This window comes from Cervus elaphus, chromosome 23 (genome assembly GCF_910594005.1).
Source record: "Cervus elaphus chromosome 23, mCerEla1.1, whole genome shotgun sequence".
NCBI lineage: Eukaryota > Metazoa > Chordata > Mammalia > Artiodactyla > Cervidae > Cervus > Cervus elaphus.
The window spans coordinates 37,919,447-37,941,848 of NC_057837.1; the positions used below are offsets into that span (position 1 = coordinate 37,919,447).

At 47.8% G+C, this 22,402-nt stretch overlaps 1 protein-coding gene across 1 annotated transcript in view; it reads left to right on the forward strand.

Annotated features, from left to right (window-relative positions):
• PCSK2 (proprotein convertase subtilisin/kexin type 2) overlaps positions 1 to 15,783 on the forward strand; it is a 232,919-nt gene extending 217,136 nt beyond the window's left edge. The window contains exons 10-12 of the mRNA XM_043884819.1: positions 1,832 to 1,932; positions 9,067 to 9,294; positions 12,911 to 15,783. Of these exons, the coding sequence (XP_043740754.1) occupies positions 1,832 to 1,932; positions 9,067 to 9,294; positions 12,911 to 13,397 (816 nt within the window). The 3' untranslated portion in view covers positions 13,398 to 15,783. The remainder of the gene's footprint in view (positions 1 to 1,831; positions 1,933 to 9,066; positions 9,295 to 12,910) is intronic.
• The last annotated feature ends 6,619 nt before the right edge of the window (positions 15,784 to 22,402 follow it).

Consider the following 22,402-nt stretch of genomic DNA (forward strand, 5'->3'; position numbering starts at 1 on the left):
TCAAGGCCTCACAAAAAACATGAACGCCTTGACCTCCTTCTGGCTCATGGTCCATAGATTTTCCTGTTCATCGTTCTGGCTTACAAATAATGATGAACTCTAGTTTACCAAGATGTTGCCCCAGCACATTGCTTATAAGGTAACCAATATGAAGAACTGGAGCATTACACCTGCACCCTATCTGAGCCAAGAACACATCCATTTATTAGTGTAATTTAGAAATGGCATCCACGGATGGATTTTTCCCGGTCCCTGCTGCTGCCTAGAACTCCCCAGAAGAGGGCGCATGTGTTTTTGCAAAGGAAGAGTAGTGTGTTTCATAGTATTTTAAACCGGGTCCACAATTGAGAAAACCAAAAGGTTAAGAATCATAGACATTTATTGCACTCTTCTGAGCAACTCTTCCTTCCCAGGCACCTAGGTTTAGCAGTGAATTTTCCAATCCGCTAGGCATACAGACTTTTCTCAGTCCTCCAAGCCAGAAATTTAGTGCGTGACTCAGTAGTCAGGCTGGGGTACATCCTGCCTGCTCACCACCTCCTCCAGGGTTGGGGAAAAGGCAGGAACAAGAATGCAGTCATCAGTACCAGCTAGCCCTTCAGTCCCAAGGTCCTGCCTGGGCTCCACCTGACCAGCTCTCACATGAGCTGGCAGAAGTCCCTTCCCTGCAAGAGACCCAGACCTTAGCCTGGCTCCCCCATGAACCCCCCTGATTTATCCCATGAGCCCCCTCAGCTCCCCTTAGTCTTGGGGAGGATAGAAAATGTGTCAGCTCCACCAAAGCAGAAAGAGGCTTCACTTTCTCATCTTCTGAGCTGTGTGGGCAGAAAGGGACAAGCAAGGGTGGCCCCGATCTTGTTCTGCTTGTAAGCCTTCTCCCAAACACTCCCCAGAAGCTCCCCTCCCTGCCCCAAGAGCCTTCCAGTGGCATCACTCTGTCCTCAACCCCTGTCTGTGACGCTACTCCAGCTGGGGAGGGGCACTGAATTCTCTTTGAATATGGTCATTTTCCCCAGGAGTTGACTTTAAACCGCCGTGATACTTTGACCCCCAAAATAATAGATCCACTCAAGGAGCCTACAGACAAACAGGAGAAATGAGTATTCTCATGGTTTATAAACAATCTTAATGAAAACCCTGTCTCTCACAAACATTGAAGATGAGGATTCTCTCTGTAAAATGCTTTAAAACTCAGCTGACCAGCCTCCCCACTTGGGGTAATCACTGATGTAGCAGTTGTCTTGCTCACTGTGTTCCAGAATCTCTTGGTGGATTTTAGATGTAGAGAATGTAACATTTTCTCTTTAATAGCTGTCCTTCTAGGCAAACTTTAGCTGAACTTGTTTCATTGTTCCTCTTTAGGAATGCCACCCTTTTTTCCTGGAGGGAAAAGAATTTGTTGATGAAGTGGCCCTGATCTTTCTGAGCCAATCTCATCGTAACAAACCCCACCATTGCATCCACTATGGTGGTGGTATTGGCTTGTCACTTTTCACCTATAATGTTTCCTTTTAGGGTCCAGAAAATAAATATCTCTTTATTAGAATAGCTGAAGAGTTGCCTCTCTAAACAGTTGATTTGCTTGTATCTTATGGACACTGTGACTATAACCGATTGTGTTTCCCTTTTTGCATAGGCCACTAGGAAGCTCAGATAAAAGTGTCTGGCAAAATAAATACATGAGTGCTAAGCTTATTCTTGCCTCCATCTAAACCATCTTCAGAACAAGGCAGACTTTAAGTAAAAGAGACAGAAGATCTTCTGCTCTGTGTTGTTTTGGGTTTAAAGCAGTGGGGCTTCTTCACTCATTCCTCACTCTCTTCCCCTCCAGGCAACCACAGATTTATATGGCAACTGCACCCTGAGGCATTCTGGGACATCCGCGGCTGCTCCTGAAGCAGCTGGAGTGTTCGCACTGGCTTTGGAGGCTAAGTATGTTTCCAGCTCAGGACCAAGGGCCAGCTCTGCAGGGTGAACTAACACAAGTCTCCCAACCCAACACCAAGTGTCCATGGAGGCAAAAGTGGGTGTGAGAGTCAGTAAAAAGTCACGGCCATGAACTCTGGTGGGTGTTGCTAATGATAAACACACACACACACACACACACACACACACACATCCCACAAAATTACATCCCTAGAGAGCACAAGAGTCCAACACCCAATCACACATGGGAGCACAGAGATATTTTCTTTCATCTGTGGATTTCATGGCTGTTTCACTCTAATAATACTCCCAATCAGCTAAATGAAAGAAGATCATTGCCGTGCTGGTTATCTAGCATGGTTTTCAGAACATGTCATGGAAACAGGATGCTCTCACTTCATATTTGTTAACTTATATGGTGAACTCACTCTAATACTGAGACAATGTGGGCAAAGTCACACAGTGTAGTCCAAGAAATCGGCTTTGCTACTGCCTTCCAGCTACTGGTGAGAGGCGCCCACCCTCTTTGTTCTCACCATCCCACAGAGAACCCACACATCACTGCTGCTGGACCCACCTTGGATTTGAGCACCAGCAGAGGTCCCTGCCCACCTGCTCCCCTGTCTTAGTGCAAACCAGAGACTGGTCTTTGGTTTGAGCAATGAGCTTGTGGCTTCAGGCAACATCCATGTGGTGTAAGTGCAGATGCCCACTGTGCAAGGAATTATCCAATACAGAACCAGAAACTTGTAAGAAGTTGGATTCTGGCTCCTGGGGCAGGGAAGTTGAATTCCCATCTCTGTTGGCTGTTGCTAGGCAACCACAGCTTCTAGCATCAATCTTCAGGCAGCCCTGCCTGACTCTCCATAGATTCAGTGCATTTTCTGACTTGCAAAGGAGGTAAGAGCTGATTCCTAGAATAGGAAAAGGCTTCAAAAGATTATCTAGTCCAACCCCTATGCCTTCAAGCAGAAAAAGGCATCGTTATCCTCCTTTTACAAATTGGGCCCCAAATTGGGGATGACTTCTGTCTTTGGGCCAAGCCAAACTTTGATTCTGTTAACAAAACTCAGGTGGAAAATTTAAGAAAGAAGAAATGGACACTCTCTTCCTATTAAGCACCAAGACAAAAAAAAAAAAAACTTACATATTATGTGCATTTCCTAAAAATGAAACTCTTCTTCTCAGGGCCTGCCAGGTCCTAAAGTCTGAGTTGGTCTCGCTCACTCTGGTTAGGACCAGGCAAGCAGAGGAAGGCTGCTCCTGGCACAGATTCTCACAGAGGACAGGGAATAAGAAGGAGTTTCTTGTCTCCCCTTAAATCGAAAAGGGCAGAACTCGTCTTAAAGTCTCCCTGGATTCTGACAAGCAAAACGTCACGCCCAGGTGTATATGCCAATAGCTTAGCCTACCAGTCTCCTCTGTCCATGGGCTTCTCCAGGAAAGAATACTGGAGCAGGTTGCCATGCCCTCCTCCTCCAGGGGATCTTCCTGACCCAGGAATCAAACCCATGTCTCTTATGTCTCCTGCACTGGTAGCCGAGTTCTTTACCGCTGAGCAACCTAGGAATCCTATATGTCAACAAAGTGACATCTAGATCCACCATAGTGCTTGAGCAGGCTGCTGGAACTTTCAACAGATTTGTGGGCTCTACAAAAATTATTCCTCATTCTTTACCACACTTGCAGCTTTCCTTACAGAAAAGAATGCAGTCACTGATTAGGCATGCTTCATTTTGGAGCATGGTCATCAACTGAGCACTCTCTTGCCATAAACAGGGGGAAAAAATGATACCTGGTAGTAGGTGGTTCAAACCCATCTTGGAAGCCAGTCCTCAGATTTCTCAGGACACCAGCCACCTGGGTTGGAAACACAGCCTGAGATTAGAGTTTGGTGCAATTCACTAAGAATGGGCTCCCAGCAGAGACCACTGGGAAAGAGAGGAAGCAGGTTAGAGATGGGAAAGGATCTGAGCAAGGATGCGATTCCAAAGGTTCCGGCCTCAGCCTGACTCCAGGGGGAGTTCTGGAGTGTAAATCTTGCCTCAGAGTTTATTCCAAATCAAGGCAAGGGAGTGGGCTTCCTGGGGTGGTAAAGCCCAAGACTTTTCAGTGGGCAAAAGGGCTCCAATATTCATTGGAAGGGTGAAGCTGAAGCTCCAATACTTTGGCCACCTGATGCGAAGAGCTGACTCATTGAAAAAGATCCTGATGCTGGAAAAGATTGAGGGCAGGAGGAGAAGGGGTCGACAGATTAGATGAGATGGCTGGATGGAATCACAGACTCAATGGCAAGAGTTTGAGCAAACTCCCAGAGATGGTGAAGGATAGGGAAGGTTGACGTGCTGCAGTCCATGGGGTCGCAAAGAGTCAGATACCACTGAGCGACTGAACAACAACAAAGCCGGGAGTTAAAACCTCTGATCAGCATGAAATAGCCCCGGCAGAGAGCCCAGAGGGAGGAGGCCAGAAGACTCTCTTTGTGAACACTTCCTGCAGCTCACCTCTCTTTGTGTTCAGACAAGGCATCTGGGAGTGCTTGGGAACATATGTGGCAGCAGTCAGGGCTGTTTCCCCCTCAGAGGGCCAACGGGAAAGCTTTTCCAAAACAACCTGAATGCAGTAAACAAATTATCCTGTCTAAAACGTCTGCCCCTCGGGACCACGAAATAGGGAGAAGGACCATCCCTGTGGCTCCAGGGGACAAAGGGAACCCAGTCCTCTGTCCTGACCAGTCATCACCTTGTTGTTTAATCTCATAAAATGTTTTTCTGCCAAATGCTTGAAAATACCTTCTTGATTCCCCAGAGATAATTGCTCACATTTCCCAGGGAGTCCAATATTAGAGAAGTTTCACAGGATATCTCTAGTGGGGGTTAGGTGGCGCTAGTGGTAAAGAACCCGCCTGCCAATGCAGGAGATTTAAGAGATGCAGGTTCGATCCCAAGTTCAGGAAGATCCCCTGCAGAAGGAAATGGCAACCCACTCCAGTATTCTTGCCTGGAGAATCCCTTGGAGAGAGGAGTCTGGAGGGCTGCAGTCCACAGGGTCGCAAAGAGTTGGACATGACTGAAGTGACTTAGCACACACACACACACACACACACACACACACAGAGCTACCTTCCCATATGTGGGGTTCTTTCCATGACCCCAGACTTACTGTAGGGTTCTGAGGGGATTGTAAGGAGGCAAACTTCTGGCCCAGAAGAACCATCCACATTAAAGCAGCCCACGTTCTGGGCTAGAGAAGTGTTTCCGAAAGTGACCTTCCAAGGAATGATTTTGTCATGTAAGCCGCATCAAAGTGTAATAGACAGAGACAAGTGCACACACATTAGGGACAGCTCAAAGACTTCTTATGAAGTTAACACATCCGTGTAGTATTGGTGTCAGTCACTCAGCGGTGTCCGACTCTTTGAGACCCAATGGACTGTAGCCCACTAGGCTCCTCTGTCCGTGGGATTCTCCAGGCAAGAATACTGGAGTGGGTAGCCATTTCCCTTCTCCAGGGGATCTTCTCCACCCAGGGATTGAACCCAGATCTCCTGCATTGCAGGCGGATTCTTTACCATCTGAGCCACCAGGGAAGCCTGATACATCCATGTAACCAGCACCCAAATCAGGAAACAGACCATCACCTAAGTATCAGTATGGCATTTTGGTTCAACATTATGTCTGAGAGATTCCTCTATACTGCTGTTAAATATCACTTCCTTCCAGTCCCACACGTCTTAATTCCTCCTCTGGGTGATATTTCTAAAGATCAGCTCAAGCGCCTCTGCCTTCGTATCTGTTCCTCAGATAAAGTTCTAACATGTGGTTCTCTCCTGCCTCAGTTCCTGACTCTCCCTCCCTCACACTCCTGCGCTTTGTAAAGTTTTTAACCTGAGTAATACTTGCCTTCTCCCACCTCTGGATCCTTCAAGCCTTTGGCAGATGTGTGGACAGGTCCATGGAAGCAACATTTCTGGGTCCTATCTGATGTCATCATTGTGTTCACGCTGTCCACACATGCAGCCGAGGCTGTGAACCACCGTCTCAGACCCGTGTTCTCAAACTCCATGTGTAGAAGCATCACCTGGGTGTGGTCCTAATTGTGTGTCCTCAGGCCCACAGCCTCCAGGACGTCTGATGCCAGAGACTTGAGGTTGAGACCAGGAATCCACGTTTGTCACGGGTCCCCATGTGGTTCCAAAGCTGGTCCACTTTGTGTGAGATGCTCTCCTTGGTACAACTCTGGGGCCCCATTGTTGGCTCCCTCGGCATGACAGGCAGGGAGCTCAGCTCCCCCCCCCACCCCTTTTTAAATATTGAGCTGTCTGTCTTCCCCCCAGACTCTAGGCTCTGAGATCTTTCCACAGCCTGCTCAGAACTAGTGCAGAGCCTGGACATGATACACACTCAATAGATGGTCATAGAATCACTTCACTGTGCAGTGCTTTTCTGTAGATCTGTCTTACTTTTCCAACTCTTTATATAAACTATTTAAAAGTATGACCTATTCCTTGCCTATAACACTGAACACAGTGACTTCCATACTGTAGGTGTTCTGTACATTTATTTTGTATTAGTTAATAGGTGTCACCTACAACCTTTGAGCTGCCGTAGTAGGATGAAAGCTTGAAGCAGGTTGTGAGATCCCTGTTTTACACAATGGGGCTTCTCTGGTGGCTCAGACAGTAAATAATCTGCCTGCAATGCAGGAGACCCAGGTTCGATCCCTGGGTCAGGAAGATCCTCCTGGAGAAGGGAATACCAGCCCATTCCAGTATCCTTGCCGGGAGAATTCTGTGGACAGAGGAGCCTGGCAGGCTACAGTCCATGGGGTCCCAAAGAGTTGGACACAACTGAACTACTAACACTAACACACTGTCTTCTATCAGGCCTTCCCAGGTGGTGCTAGTGATAAAGAACCTGCCTGCCAATGCAGGAAACATAAGAGACGTGAGTTTGATCCCTGGGTTGGGAAGATCCCCTGGAGAAGGGCATGGCAACCCACTCCAGTATTCTTGCCTGGAGAATCCCATGGAGAGGAGCCTGCGGTCACAAAGAGTCAGACACGACTGAAGCAACTTAGTATATATGCACATCTGTCAATTCAGAAGTTGCTTAGAATGCAAAAATAGGAGGGACTCAGTGTTACTTTTCAGGCATAAGCAAATGGTTGTTCAACCGGTGTCACAAATTCTGACACTGGAGTATGGACCTTGCTCTGATCCAGTTTAGAAATGAGAACATTCTTGGTCTAACACATTCTTTCTCTCTCGTGTGCCCCATGAGAATAAATCCACGGAGAAAGGTCTAATGGGAGTCCTTCAGGAAGAATAGCACATTATTGTAGCAGAACCCCTTGCAAAGGTGAGAGCTACTCCACCTGCCAGCCCTCTGATTACCCCGAAGTTAGCAGATCCTCGTTTACCAACACTTTTGGGTTAAATGAATTCAGAATCCTGTTCCACCAAAGCACTGAGCTTTCAGCCACAATCAACGTCAGGAAATTTCACGCTGTTCACCTAGTCCACGTGTCCAGGGGACCATATGTCCAAAATAAATATGTTCTTAAATTTCTCAAATAAGCATTGACTTTCATTGAAACTTTCTCCTTAAAACCTGAAAGTCTACATTTCACGAGTGTATGAATCACTAGCATCTTCTGGCTCTGATTCAAAGCTTTGAACCAATGAAACCTGCCTGTGATGAGATTTTATCAAATGAGTGATGTTCTTTGAATCATTTGATTCTGAGGAGAACTGTAGCACAAAGTTTTTCCAACATTGTTGACCATGACTCTCAGTGAGAAATACACTTTGCATTCCAACCCAACACATAACACACACACACACACACACACACACACACACACTTTCCTCATATTACAGTCACACTGTCATTCTTTTCTGTTCTCTTCCACTCGTGACACCTTCATTCATAAAGAACCTGATTCTCAACCTCAGCTGTCTCCTGGAAAGACCTGAGAAGTGTTAACAATTTCCCAAGCCTGGGTCCCCCTCCCAGAAATTCTGATTTACTTAGTCTGAGATGTGGCTGGAGCAGTTTGGTCTTAAATGTCCCACAAATGATTTTACTCTGCAACCCAGATACACAGCCCATGCAGTCAGTCTACCTTCCAGCCCACAAACGGGTCATGGCTGACATTTTGAAAAAAAACAGACGTTGAGTAATAGTAGACACTAATTGTTTATTTGCTGAATGAAGTGTGTGCTGAGGAGGGCCATCCTGGGCCCTGGGGAGACAGATATTGTGGCTGTTGTCTCTGTTCTTGAAGAACTGACAGCCCATGTTCCCAAATGGAATGCTTGCAAGTGGCCAACACTCAGGTCCAGAGACAAAGCTCAGCTAGCACCCAGAAGCCCCTTGTGTCCCTTCCAAACACCACCTGTGCAAGACCCACCACTCACCTGACTTCTGACAGCACGCATTCGTTGTGCCTGTCTTTCTTCTTCAAGTGACTGCAGTCATATCGTTTGTTCTCCTCTGTGTCTGATTCTTTGGGTCAGCATTCTCTTCATCCCAGTTATTCTGAGTAGCTGTAGTTCATTCTCACTGCAGTGCAGTGTTCCCTGCCTAATAAATACATTTCAGTTGGCTTATCCACTTTACTATGGATAGGCATTTGGGGGCTTCATAGTTTGGGCTTATGGACATTTCCAGTACATGTACATCTGGTGAATATATACACACATTTTTGTTGGCTACACGCCTAGAAGTGGAACTTCTGGGCCTCAGCTTAAGCACATGGGCAACATTAAAAGATAGAGTCAAACTGTTTTCCAAAATATTTGCAATAATTTATACTCCCATCTGCAAAATACTCAGTTGTCCCTCATCTTTGTCAACACTTGCTATTGTCAGCCTTTTTCACTTTAGCCATCCCAGTGTGTGTCAGTTTTTGCATTTGAAATATATTTAAGTAAGAAAGGCAAAACATTTAATTGATGTACCACTATACCTATATTATAAATAATGCATGGATAATCCTCCCTTGACTTGGGGGTTCATAGACGTTCCAAAATCTTACTGGAGGTCTAGGTGCTATCTTAGTCATTATGTCTCTTTTTCCTTCCCTTCACCCCTGTCCCATGCCCTTGTCCTTGAATTCCCTGCCTCTGGTCCACAGCCTGGGTCTGACCTGGAGAGACATGCAGCATCTGACTGTGCTCACCTCCAAGCGGAACCAGCTTCACGATGAAGTCCATCAGTGGCGGAGGAATGGGGTTGGCCTGGAGTTTAATCACCTCTTTGGCTACGGGGTCCTAGACGCAGGTGCCATGGTGAAGATGGCCAAAGACTGGAAGACGGTGCCCGAGAGGTTTCACTGCGTGGGTGGCTCCGTGCAGGACCCAGAGTAAGTGGGGGCAGCAAGCTCTGCCGCTACTCGCGGAAAATACCCCGGAGACACTGCCACCGTGCTGGCGACCGTGTCAGATGCCCTTTCTGTGTCCTCCCGAGATGCACTGGGTTTGATTCAGGGACAATCAGCTTCCAGGCAGAGCTGTAGCATTGGGCAGTTTCAGAGTATCCAGTCTCCAGAGTTCTGGGGCCTGGAACTTCCATCCCTTATTGCCAAGAGGGAAAGATTCACAAAGAGGGACTTTGCTAAGGGGAAGCCCTACAGCATCTGTGCCTTTGCAGGCTCTGGGCCCCAGCAGGTGGGGGCCGTGGGCAGTGTGACGAGAGCAGGATGTAGTTAGCTGCCTCTTGGCTTACGTTCCCAATTAGCAGAAAGGTGGTACAACCGCAGTATTGAGGAGAAGGAGCACCGGGGCTCGGCTTAGTCGTGGTTTGTGTTTGTGCAGAGACCTTGTTCTCCGCAATGGCCCTGGACAGGAAGACTGGGTTTCTGTTGATCCTCACACTCTGTGCTTTTGGGGGGAGGGAGGAGGGAGATGGAGAACATATGCCAGGATGAATGACCATTTCCCTCCCAGTTCCAAGTGCACTGAGCACTCTGTCCTAACTCAGATACTTGCTGGAATTTGGAGCCAGAGGCAACATTGGAAATAGGCAGTCTGATGCCCTCATGTTAGTTAAGGAGTCTGAGGCCCTGAAGTGTGACCGTCTCAGAGGCTCACAACCAGCTGGGAGCTTACCCAGTGTTAGCAACATTATTTTTTTTTAATCTGGATAAGTCTTTTATTATGTTTCAGTTGATCAGGTTAAATTCATCTCACTATGTATATAGATGTTCTTGCCTATATATTTCTTACAGGGTTTTATACAAATTCGTCAAGAATTTACCTTTCCCAAATGATCTTCTGTTGAGACAGTTTTATTTGCAGCAAAATACACATGTACACGTATACTATGACAGCAATTTTAAACTTTAAAACATATTGAAATTTCTTAGTAAAAAAAGGGGACTTCTCTGGTGATCCAGTGGTTAGAACTTGGCACTTCCGCTGCAGGGAACCCAGTTTTGATCGCCAGTTGGGGAACTAAGATCCCACAAGCCACACAGTGTGCCCAAATAATAGAAAAAGAAAGTATATGGAAATGTGTTGTTTTGTGTGGTAAAATACATCTCTCAAGGCTCCACTCCTCAGAGGTTCTGATTTCTGAGATTTTGGATAAGGTCCAGAAGACTGAGTTTTGTGGGTGGTCTCAGAAGCATTGTTTTAATGAAAGGAAACTTGAGAGCTCTTTTTTCTTTTTTTAATTTATTTAATTGGAGAATATATCCTGTACAATGTTGTGTAGGTTTCTGCCATACAACAAGGCAAGTCAGTCATGAAAAGTGAAAGTGTTAGTCTTTCAGTCATGTCAGACGCTTTGAGACCCCATGGACTATCACCTGCCAGGCTCCTCTGTCCATGGGGATTCTCCAGGCAAGAATACTGGAGTGGGTTGCCATTCCCTTCACCAAGGAATCAAACCCACATTTCCTTCATTGCAGGCAGGTTCTTTACCATCTGAGCCACCAGGGAAGCCCCAAGTCAGTCATAACTATGTGTATATATCCCCTCCCTCGAGAGTACTTTCAGCATGAACTCAGTCGGGTTTCCCGAGGACAGGAATCTAGCCTGTCCCATTTGCTGGTGTGTCCTCAGGGCCTAGAACAGCGCCTGGAATTTAGCAGTCATGGGATCAATATTTGTGGAATGCATGAATGAATGACTATTCAGCCAGCTTCACCTGGGCACGAGGAAGGCATCTAAACAGTGGTGATAGGCAATAGGGTGGTCAGACCAGCCAGGGAAATTTGGGGTGGGGGAGGTCGGGCCTTGTTGGAAGGGCTCTGGTCTCCTGGGTGCCCTCTGCCCCCTTGCCCACCCCCGACCTGAACTCGATCTCAGGTGCTAATGAGCAAGGTCTGGGGCAGATGCCATGCTGGAAGAGCTCAGAGGCCGGGCAGGGAGGTTCCAAGGGCAGCGCCCAGGCCAGCTGGGCCTCTGGCAGAAGCAGCCCTTACTGCCAGGAATCAAGCTTCTCCGGGGCAGGCCGCAGGGCTCCATGACCCCCCGGCAGCGGCCACGTCTACGCTGGGCTGCATGGAAATGGGCTGGGAGCCGCTGAGCGGCGACTGTCAGGTTTATGAGTCTCCTCAGCACTGATCTTCCCGGAGAAGCAGTCAACTCAAAAAACAGTTTTCTAAAGAGACTTTATCAGGAGAATCCATGAAGGGTGCTTGACTGAAATAAAAGGGAAAAATAGAACTGGCTGTGAGGCATCTGAGCTGGACCATCCAAGTCAGTGAGCAGAGGCGGCCTGGCCCACCCCTGCCAGCGTGTTCCCAGAGCACCGTGTCCGGCTCAGCCCCACCCTCCCCTGCCCACTCATCTCCTTGAGCAAAGTGTTAGTCGCTCAGTGGTGTTGGACTCTTTGCAACCCCATGGACTGTAGCCCACCAGGTTCCTCTGTCCGTGGGGATTCTTCAGACAAGAATACTGGAGTGGGTTGCCATTCCCTTCTTCAAAGGATCGTTCCCACCCAGGGATTGAACCCGGGTCTCCCGCATTGCAGGCAGATATTTTATTATCTGAGCCACCAAGGAAGCCTCTGAAGGTCGTGACAAACTGAATTTTAAGTGAATTTGGAAATCAACGTTAACACTTGACCTGAATAGCAGAAGCAGCTCAGTAGAGAGTGGAGGGTATGCTCAGCCGCATAACGGTCAGGTGTGGCCTTGACCAGTCACTTCTGAGCTGCAGTCACATTGTTATGATAGTCATAGCAATCACTTTAGCAATGATTTCTCTTTATCAAAGCACTTAGTGCTGTAAAAGAAAGACATCTGAGCTCCCGTCTCACTCTCAGTTGCCCTGGTGGGACTTAGGTGCTGACAGTTGTTTTCGTTTTTGTTTTTTTCTTTGAGAGATGATCTCAGGAGACACAGGTGAGAAGGAGGCAATGTAGACAGGGAGAGAGAGAGCAACCTAATAAAGAAGACACCGAGGATGCGCTGACGGGCACCTCGCTGCCCTGGGCAACTAGGCTCAACCCCACTGGGGCCACTGAGTTGTTCCCACCAGTAGTGAGGAACACAGGCTGTGTTGACTCACCTCCTCCTGTCAATCATCGGTTAGGGTTTTCCCTTCTGGATCAAATTCCTAACATTTTGCCATCAGGGTCCACAGGGTCCTAGGCTGCAAGAGAACCCAGCAGAGACCTGGGAGAAGTGGGAAGGGGCTCAAATGCATCGGCTGCATCCCCCATCTAAACAGATCAGAGACTGCAGGTGACTTTCCCAGGGTCACACAGCTGGTATAAAAACCGCAGAGTCCCTGCTCTCCCTGCCCCCAGAGCAGCCTTCAAAACCCCTAGGAATCCCCAAGCAGTCCAGTGATCAAGACTCCGACTTCCAATGCAGGGGGCGTGGGTTCCATCCTTGGTTGGGAAACTAAGGTTCCCCAGGATGCACACGCCCCAGGATGCAGCCAAAAAAAAATTTTTTTTAAAAACGACAGAAACCCAGGGATAGTGTCCCCACGCCTCACTGTGTCTCCCCGCCACTCTGCCCTCAGGAAAATTCCGACCACTGGCAAGCTGGTGCTGACACTCACGACCGACGCGTGTGAGGGGAAGGAAAACTTTGTCCGCTACCTGGAGCACGTCCAAGCGGTCGTCACGGTCAACGCGACCAGGAGAGGGGACCTGAACATCAACATGACGTCCCCCATGGGCACCAAGTCCATCCTGCTGAGCAGGCGCCCCCGGGACGACGACGCCAAGGTGGGCTTCGACAAGTGGCCTTTCATGACCACCCACACCTGGGGGGAGGACGCCCGGGGCACCTGGACCCTGGAGCTGGGCTTCGTGGGGAGCGCGCCCCAGAAGGGGGTGCTGAAGGAGTGGACGCTGATGCTGCACGGCACGCAGAGCGCCCCCTACATTGACCAGGTGGTGCGGGATTACCAGTCCAAGCTGGCCATGTCCAAGAAGGAGGAGCTGGAGGAAGAGCTGGGCGAGGCCGTGCAGAGAAGCCTGAAGAGCATCCTTGGCAAGGACTAGGGCCCGGCCCCCTCCCCCGTCCCCGCCGCCCCCTCCAGGCGCCTAGCAGTGACCCTCCCCCACACCAGCCGCGCCCATGTCTAGATCTGAAGCTTCGCTCACTGTCCGTGATTCTTTTCATTCCCATGGAAGCAACCTTTTCTATTCTGTGCCCCAAATACAGTGCTCCCACCTACACCTCTGTCCTGTTTGTGACTCCAAGGTCTTCATTTCTGTCCTTCAGATAGGTCATATTGTGCCAACCAACCCGGGACAGCTCTCCCCCTCCATTTCTTTCATAGAAGAGAAGAGAATGCATTTAAATAAGCCAGGCCTGGGGACTCAAGGGAGGACCCATTATGTAAAAGAAGGAGCCAGGTTTATGACAGAGGTGAGTTCTGAGTCTCTTAAAGCCCAGATGCTGTAAATCCTTTGGGGAAAGATGTGTTGACTTTTAGCAAGATTTTCCAGGGATGTAAATGAAGCTGTTGCAAATCAAAAGGTCCCCTAGTTACCAGATGGGGAGGAGAGAGTCCAAAAGCATGAACGCAGGAAATCTTACCACCACAGTCAGTGTTGCAGCTTGTCTGGCTCACCAGAGTAATAGGTGTACAACCTCAGTGGCCTGGCTGCCTTTTCATCAGCCACTGCTCTGAGTAATGGTAAACTCTGGGAGATGCCCCCGTCACTCTCCATGTGCCTAGCCTTTCTCCAGCCCCGGTTTTCTGGGGCTTCTTCCATAGTTATTCAAAAAAAAAAAAAGAAGGCAGGATGGAGATACATCTGGGAAAGAGTAGCTTAGTAGTTCTTAGCACAGGGATGTTCCTTTCTGACCCTGCGCTGGGGCTTCTTAATCTGATGGAGGGGAGAGAAGGTGAGCATTTTCGAGAGCTTTGCATACACGATTGGAGGAAAACAGCTTCTGCAGTTGATGAGTTGAGGAAATGACCTCTGTTCTGGAAGAGGTGTGTGAGGGTGAGGGGTCAGATTTGGAGAGGTGGGCAACCACTTCACAGGAACCCCCATTTGTATGGAGCCCCTTCCCACTGAAGGGGGAAAAGCCAACTCGTCTCCCTGTAACTTGAGACCCAAAGGAGGCAGAATCCCTTCACATGGAAAGCACTACAGTCAGCTACATTTGTGGCAGCCAAGCAGTCCAGGAGGGGCTTTAACCTCACCCCAAAGGTGACATGCCCCCTTCCCCCCGTCACCCCCAGAGACAGCATCTCATCACCAAGTGGAAAGGCTTTCCGAGAGACTGTCACTTTGTTCTCCTACCCAAGGAATAGCTCACCAGTGCCCACCCGACCCCCCAAACACTGTTGGTTTGGTTTGATCCCCAAGAACTGACCCACCCCTTCTGGCCACATTTCTCCCTTCCCGTGGGAGCAGCCTGGGTTCCTCTCCTCTGAGTTGGCAGCACAGAGCAGGGGGGCCCTTCCTTGAAGGAGGAAAAGCCTGGAAAACCCACATGCTTTCTCTTTTCTCCCGTGTTGGCATGGATTTCTACCTTCTCTAACACCATATGATCTCTATAGAATGCTTTATGATGTAATAATATTTATGATTTTTAAAAGAAATTTATTACATGCTGCAAAGGTCTTTTTAAACCAGTTTAGACTTAAAGCAAAAATAAATGGAAATCATCAAAATTTCATTTCTCATTAACAGTCTGAAAATAAACCAAAGGACATTAAGTGTGCATGTGTGTTTAAGTGCACACAGAAATATATATACATATGTAGACTAATACACGTGTGTATATATGTGTATATATCTTTATATACACTTGTATAACTGTATATACACACATATACCTAAAATGTGTGTATGTGTATTTACTGAAGAAACAGATACCACATTCATTTCTAAAAGCATATTCAGAGGATATCAAAATGATTCTGGCTGAAGAAAAAGGCCAGTGGAAATTCAGGTGAAATGTTCATGAATTCCCATTACTTCACCTCTGTAATTTTGCACCTTTCTGTATAAACTTTAAGTATCTTATATAGCAGCACAGATACAAAATAGTTGTCCATATTTTCACAGTTGTGGTCTAATTTATGAAATTAGAGAGTAACTTATCAGCTTCTTAATAGAAATGGCAAGTTTTGATATGAGTATACAGTACATAAAATATATATAGTGCTATTTAAAAATATTTGGTCTCTATTTCATTTTTTGCACCAGTATGAACACTAAAATATGATCAGCTAGTGAGGTTTTTATGATATCCTGATTCTAATGCAAGAGATAGTTATTTATAGTCATTTATTTTAAAAAAAGAAAATAAGTGAATAATAATCACGTTAACATTGTTTTTCCCTGTGACAACATTTTATAAGTAAATTTAAAAATACATGATGTAAATTAGGAGATGCAACAATAAAACATTACCTTCCAGAAATTATGTGGGATGTGATATGTATTATATAAAAACACTTCCATCCATTCTGGGAGAGAAAATTAAAAGTTGCCAGAGAAAGAGCTAAAAAGCTTGCTTTCATATGCCTGAAATATTTAAAATTAGGAAATAAATCATACGCAAATTATGGTCTACAGCAGCATTTTTCAGACTCAGGTTATACCCCACTGGCAGTTGTCATATAAATTTAGGAAGTTAAAACCAGCATTTTGGAGTAGAATAGGATAGCATAACAACAGATCATGCATATTAATGATAACAATTGTTTCCTGATTTTTTTTTTCAAAAATGTGTGTGTGTACGTGTCTGAGTGTATTGTAATACATTTCTTATTAGAGTCATGGTCAAAGATCTTTCAGAATGCTCTTCTAGAATACATTTGCCAAGCTAGACCAGTTCCATTGTAGTAAAACAGCCCCAGATCTCAGAGGTTTCACACAGCAGAGGTGTGTTTATCATTTACACAAATTTCATGGAGGATCTGGGTAACTCCCCAAGACCATATATTGCCATGCAGTGACTCAGAGATTCAGGCTGCTCCAGCCTTCACCCTTCGGTCTGTCATCACAGCATGAGGCTGTGACGGTCAGTAGGCGAGAGAAAGAACCCATGAAGACCCACACCCTCTCCTCCGTTCAGTACGAAGGAGACACGCAAGTCATTTGACATACTGTGCGCTGGCCAGTCCTGGTCAATGACGCTGCTACACAGGAAGCAACTGAGAGACAACAGGACATCCAGTGGAATCCTCAGTGAGCACCGGGGTCTCTATCACAGAGCGGACTTGATAATCCCTTAAAACATATTCGTACATGTTGAGTTACATGGCAACCTGTTCATGAAAAGTGTCTCAAACTGGCTTCACCCATGTGACCACACACTATTCTAGCAAATCTGGAGAGTTATTCATAAAAATACAAATATCTTACATTTATCATATTTGTTGTAAAAACAATTTTCTGTTTTGTCCTGTGATCCACTACTTACAAAACCCAACTAGTAAAATCTTAAAAAAGCCTGTGGCTGAAAACACATACTTAAAGGCATAGGATCCAGTCTGATCTTGTGACAGACTGAATGCTGCTTTTCAACACTTAAGTCCAAAGAATGCTTTCCCAAAGATAAAGTTTAAAAACTGATCATTCTTGGGACTACCCTGGTGGTTCAGTGGTTAAGACTTCATCTTCCAGTGCAGGGGTTGAAGGTTTGATCTCCTGGTTGGGGAGCTAAGATCCCACATGACTCAGGGTCAAAAAACCAAAACATACAACAGAAATGATAGTGTAACAAATTCAGTAAAGACTTTAAAAATAGTCACATTAAAAAATATTTTTAAAAAAACTGATAATTCTTACAGACTCACTACCATGCATCATTGTTGTCGTCACTTTTAAATTACAAAGAGAAGTTTTCATGAGAGCGATGCCTTCATGGGTTGGCATCACCTGAGAACCACACATTACAAAACCTTTAGGAAACGCAGCCAAGCATTTCCTATTTAAAGAGAAACGTGCATTAGGAGGATTGGTGAACTCATAGCCAGAGTAAGTTTTTGGATGCCAAGAGTCTAATCTGATAGAAATTTCCAGAACTCAGAATGCCAAGATTAGAGACACTGGCTGTGGGAAAGGACAACAGGATTGAAAAACACCGGGAGTTTGCAGTAAACACGAGCACAGGATGGGTCTTGGGCCAGCAAAGGTGATTTGATTGTAGCTGCCATGTGGTCTTCTGTCAAAGAAGGGCTGAGTTGCTGAAGTGGGGTGGCGGCGGGGATGGAGAGGGGTGGGCATGCAGTGCGTGGGTGCTTAGGAAATGCAGAGTCATGATGGAAGTTGGGGACAGTATCTGAGTGCTCAGTGTAGGGGAACACAGAGGCCGGTACAGAGGGGGATTCTAGCCTCTGAAGAGCCGACGTCAGCTGAGGACCAGGCGCAGGGAGGCCAACCCCAGGCGCGCTCCTGGAAACCCCTCCACCTGCCAACGGTGAGTCCAAGCCCAAGCACAGCCTCCCAACACTTTATCCAGCTTCCCAAGGACCCTGGCACCGGGAGAGAGGGTGACCAGCACCTGGATGTCTAGGAGAGAGGCTCCCTCTCTGCTTTACAAATTAATCAACTCCTGCTTGAGTTGGTCCACTAGTCTCTTGTGCATTTCATTGCCAAGAGGCCGTTTCCTTGGGTTCAAACACCTCACTGTTGAATCTGGTTTTGAACTTATAAGGGGCCAAGAATCAAAATCTGACCTAAGGCAAATTTCCCAAGCCAGCCTGCCAGCTTCATTTTTCTTTTAGAACTTAGAAGACATGCACTGTCAATCTGGGGATAGAATAAACTGACGATGGAGAAATACGCTCGGCCCCGGAGATGAAGACTCTAATGTTCAGTCCTGGGCGGTTTGGGATGGGATGAGGGTGATTAGAAATCTCAGCCCACAGGGTTTTAGATGCCCAAACAGCCAAATGAGGCTGGGAATTCCTTAGTCCTAAAGGGAACTGTCACCAGTTCCCACGCTTCAGGCCACCCCACCTTCACCATCCCAGCATGGCAGTCTCATGTCATAGTGCCCTAAAAGATGTCCTGGTTCACCCAAGAGGACAGCCACGGGCTACTCCAAGCTGGATGGAAGACAGAGACTGCAACTTATCTTTTTCTCTTTTGACCCTATGTCCTAGAACTGGCCACAGGAGACAGATAAGCTGCCAGGTTATCTGACAGACAAGCACGCTAGCATGCAGGTGAAGGTGAGTTATTGACCAAGGATGTCTCTCCTGATAGAATATACATCTCCACTCAAAGCCCCATTTCTTTGGGTAAAACATAGGACAGCATGGCTTCTATGTGGCATTTATTTGCTTTCATCCAAGCACGAGGGACCAGAGTCAATCATTTGCCATAATTGTGGTACTTAAACGATGCTCTTCATCATCAATGTGCCAAGTGCCATACGAGTTTTGAGGTGACTTCACTCACCAACTATGGTTCAACTACAAGTCCAGGATATAGTACTTTAGGATAAGCTTGATCATAATTGTTACTTGGAGATTCTTTCTTATAATAAAGCTTCAAGTCAAGGAGAGACCTAAATGGAATTTTCCAATGTGAAAAAGAAAGGGGAAAAACCAGCAGTGAAGCCAGGTAAGAAGTGTCTTCTGATGCAAGTTGGATTTTGTATGAGACCTTGTTCATGCGTGTGCCCTATGGCAGGGATCAGCAAACTACAGCCCAGGACCCAATCTAGCCCCTTGCCTGGTATATAAATGTAAATATTCTTGTTTTGTAAATACAGTTTTATTGGAAGCCATCACACCTCTTTGCTTTTGGGTTGTCTGTGGCTGTTTTGATGCTAACATGGCAGAGTTGAGTAGTTATTAATACAAAAGAGCCTGAACAGCCCATGATCTGGCAGAAAACAAAGTTCTCCAGCCTTTAACCTGTATCTCTCTCCTTGGACAGCCCCATAGGTCACCATACACACCAACCATGCTCTCTCTGTTGGGCGTGTCCTCTGGCTGCAGAGGTGCACAGGACCTGACGTGCAACAGGCAGAAAAGCCAGGGAATCAGTGCCCCAGAGCCACACTCACCTGGAGATGGAGGGGGAGCTAGTCCACAGACACCCCAGCTTCCTCACCTCCTGCAGGGATGACTGAAGATGCTCTACCTGGCCTCTTCCCTGCGAGTGGAGCCCAAAACAAAAGCCCGAAGTCAGTGCAGCCTGAAACGCCACTGGTGGTATTAACAGACAGAACTGAGTATAAAGCACTATTTGTTGTTTAGTCGTGAAGTCATGTCTGACTCTGCGATCCCATGGACTGTAGCCCACCAGGCTTCTCAGTCCATGGGATTTCTCAGGTAAGAATACTGGAGTGGGTAACTTTTCCTTCTCCAAAAGCACTATAAACAGAGTGTAAAGAAGCATTATCTTCTTAATTAGAAAAGCAGAAGAGACCACTAACACACCACATGGACCAAGCAGCTGCATCAAACAAGCAGGCTTGTTGGATGTGGGGGACGGACACCACCCCCCCATGCCCAGAGGTGGAGCGTGAGCACCCCTGGCAGGACGCCCTGGAAGACCCAGGTCTCTAAGGAGACTGTAGTGAGGCCGCTTCTGCAGACGTTGGAAAGACTGGGAACTGGCTTCAGCTGTTGCTCAGGGAAGGAAGTGCCACGACCAGGATGAAGTAGCAAACGAGGACCACAGTCTCTCTCTTCCTGCCTTCCCTCTCCCCCACCAGGGGGATGATGGCATATAAGGGACGAGACTGCAGCTTCACAGCCCTGGCACCCACCGCAGCGTAGACAGGCTGGCTTGGAGCTAAGAGCCTGGGCTTTCTAATGGCATGCCTAGTCCCTGGGATCACCGCTCTACAAACCACCAGTGCCTGAGATCTTGTTTAGGGTCTGCTCTGGGGGCAATCCCACCTAACTGAAACCTCCATCAATCCCCACCTTGATACCAAACTTCCTTCACTGGAGGTTTTCTTGGGGATCTCTGGGGTTGCAAGAACAGAAACCAACTCTGACTCATAAAGACACAGAAGCTGCATATCCAAAATAGGCAGTATAGCAGTCAGAACTGAAGGGAAGCCTAAAGAGCCAGCCTGAACCAGCCTGGAAAGGGACAGAGGCTGTAGTGAGGCCCGGGACCGGGAGGCACAGTGGGGACCGTGGGGACCACATCAGGACTCCCCAGTCACAGGGTGGCTCCTGCATGTTCATCTTGGCTCTGCTGGACTCGGATCTCCTATTGCAACAGTGGGTCTGGTTTGGGGCACTTGCCCACCCACGGGAGAGGAAGGTGGGGTGTCTCGTGGGTCCAATCAGGGCTGCAACTTGTGTGAAGGAGCAGCTCCTCAGGACAAGATCAGGGCTGCCCCCACCCAGCAGTGGGGAGGGAGGGGTGTTTGCTGGGCAGATGCCAACCAGCCATCTCAGATTGTTCCTCCCAGAAGCTGACTCTGACAGAGGAGTCGAGGTCAAGTCATTTATTTGGAAGGAAGCATCTTTATGTAGGGAAGCAGGCAGTGGGACAGGAGAGGAGGGGTCCCATTCGGGCCACAGGGATGAGTGGGTCTCTCCACCTGCATCTGCAGCCATCACCCACTGGGGACCATGTACAACAAGCCTCGGGGTGGTCCCAATGGAAGGGCAAGAGAGCTGGGGTGTCCATGCACCCCAATGGCATCTCCATTCTAGATGAGGGCTGCTCCCGGAGGCCCAGTACTGCCAGCCTGCCCAGTGTGTGGACCGAGCTCACTCCTGGGGCTGCAGGAACCCCTGGCAGAGTCACACGTGCCTGCTTCGCTGCTTGTGCCTGAACCAGACACATGGGGTCCTGAACCAGACCAGCAAGGGCTGGAGGACCAACCTGGGGGCCAGCTCCTAACTGCGACAGAAACAACAGCCGTTACTGGTCACCGTGACTCAAATGCTTGGAGAATAGTGGGTCCTGGGAACTGGGAAGCAGTTTCTTTATGGAGGAGGTGGCTCTGGACAGTGTTGGTGCTGGGCTTGAGGCTGAGAAAGAGGAGCCCAGCCTCCTCCTGCTCCCCGGTACAGCAGTTTGGACCAGTCATTTCGGGCACTGGCACTGTGGAATCTCAGTGTTTAGCAAAGCTCCAGCGCTCTCCTGTCATCCGTGTTGTTGGGGAACTTGCTTTGGGCCCCTGTGTTTATCTTTTTTATACAAACTTATGTGCCTGTTTTCAGAGACCTCAGGAGAGGAAAACCCAGGAAATGAACCCATTCGGCAGCTCTCCTGGGGAAAACAGAACCAAGTAGGAAAAGTGCAGAGGAGCAGCCAGGAAAATGAGTGTGTGGGGCACTGGGGCAGGGGGAGCAGGAGGGCAGGGGGTCGAGGGTCAGAGAGCCCACCCAGACCCCAAGGTACTCACTACAGGCTGCCCTGAACATCACACCACAAGCTTGGCTTCAAGCAAGGGGGGGCTCTGTGAGACGCTGCTCATCTGGCCCCTCGGTCCCCCTTGACCCACCGCCTTCCTCCCCTCCTATTTCTCCCACACTCCCCACTTTACTTGTCTTCCTTGAACAGCCTAGTCCATTCCTGCCCCAGGACCTTTGCACCAGCCGTTCCTGCTACCTACAATGCTATTCCCTCTGATCTGCACATGATGGGCCCGTCTAGTCATCAGGTCACACGTCATCTCATCCACAGGGTCTTCACTGGATAGTCCACCCCAGAAGAGACACGCTTTCTGTCTAGCACATGCCCCTGTGTTGTCGTCTCTGCACGATTTTCTCTTATTTAGTTATCTTCCTGCCAGTGCAAAATCCTCCCTTGCTCAGAAAGTTGTGACTGTGACAGCTGAACAGATTCAGTGTTCCCTGTTGTCTCTCCCCGCCAAAGCCTCGAATGATCAGAACAGGTTCTCAATCAACTTTTCATCATTGATTGAATAAAATATAAAAATGGCATTTCTTTCCAAAAAGATACCCCCCACCTTTTTAAATAATTCACCAAACACATGATCCAAAAAATTAAAATACTTAATGGGGAAAAGACAAGGTTTGCAGGAGTGGTTCTGTTGAATCTAATATATACACTGGTCCAAATTCCAAGCACAGTTTGGACTCCAG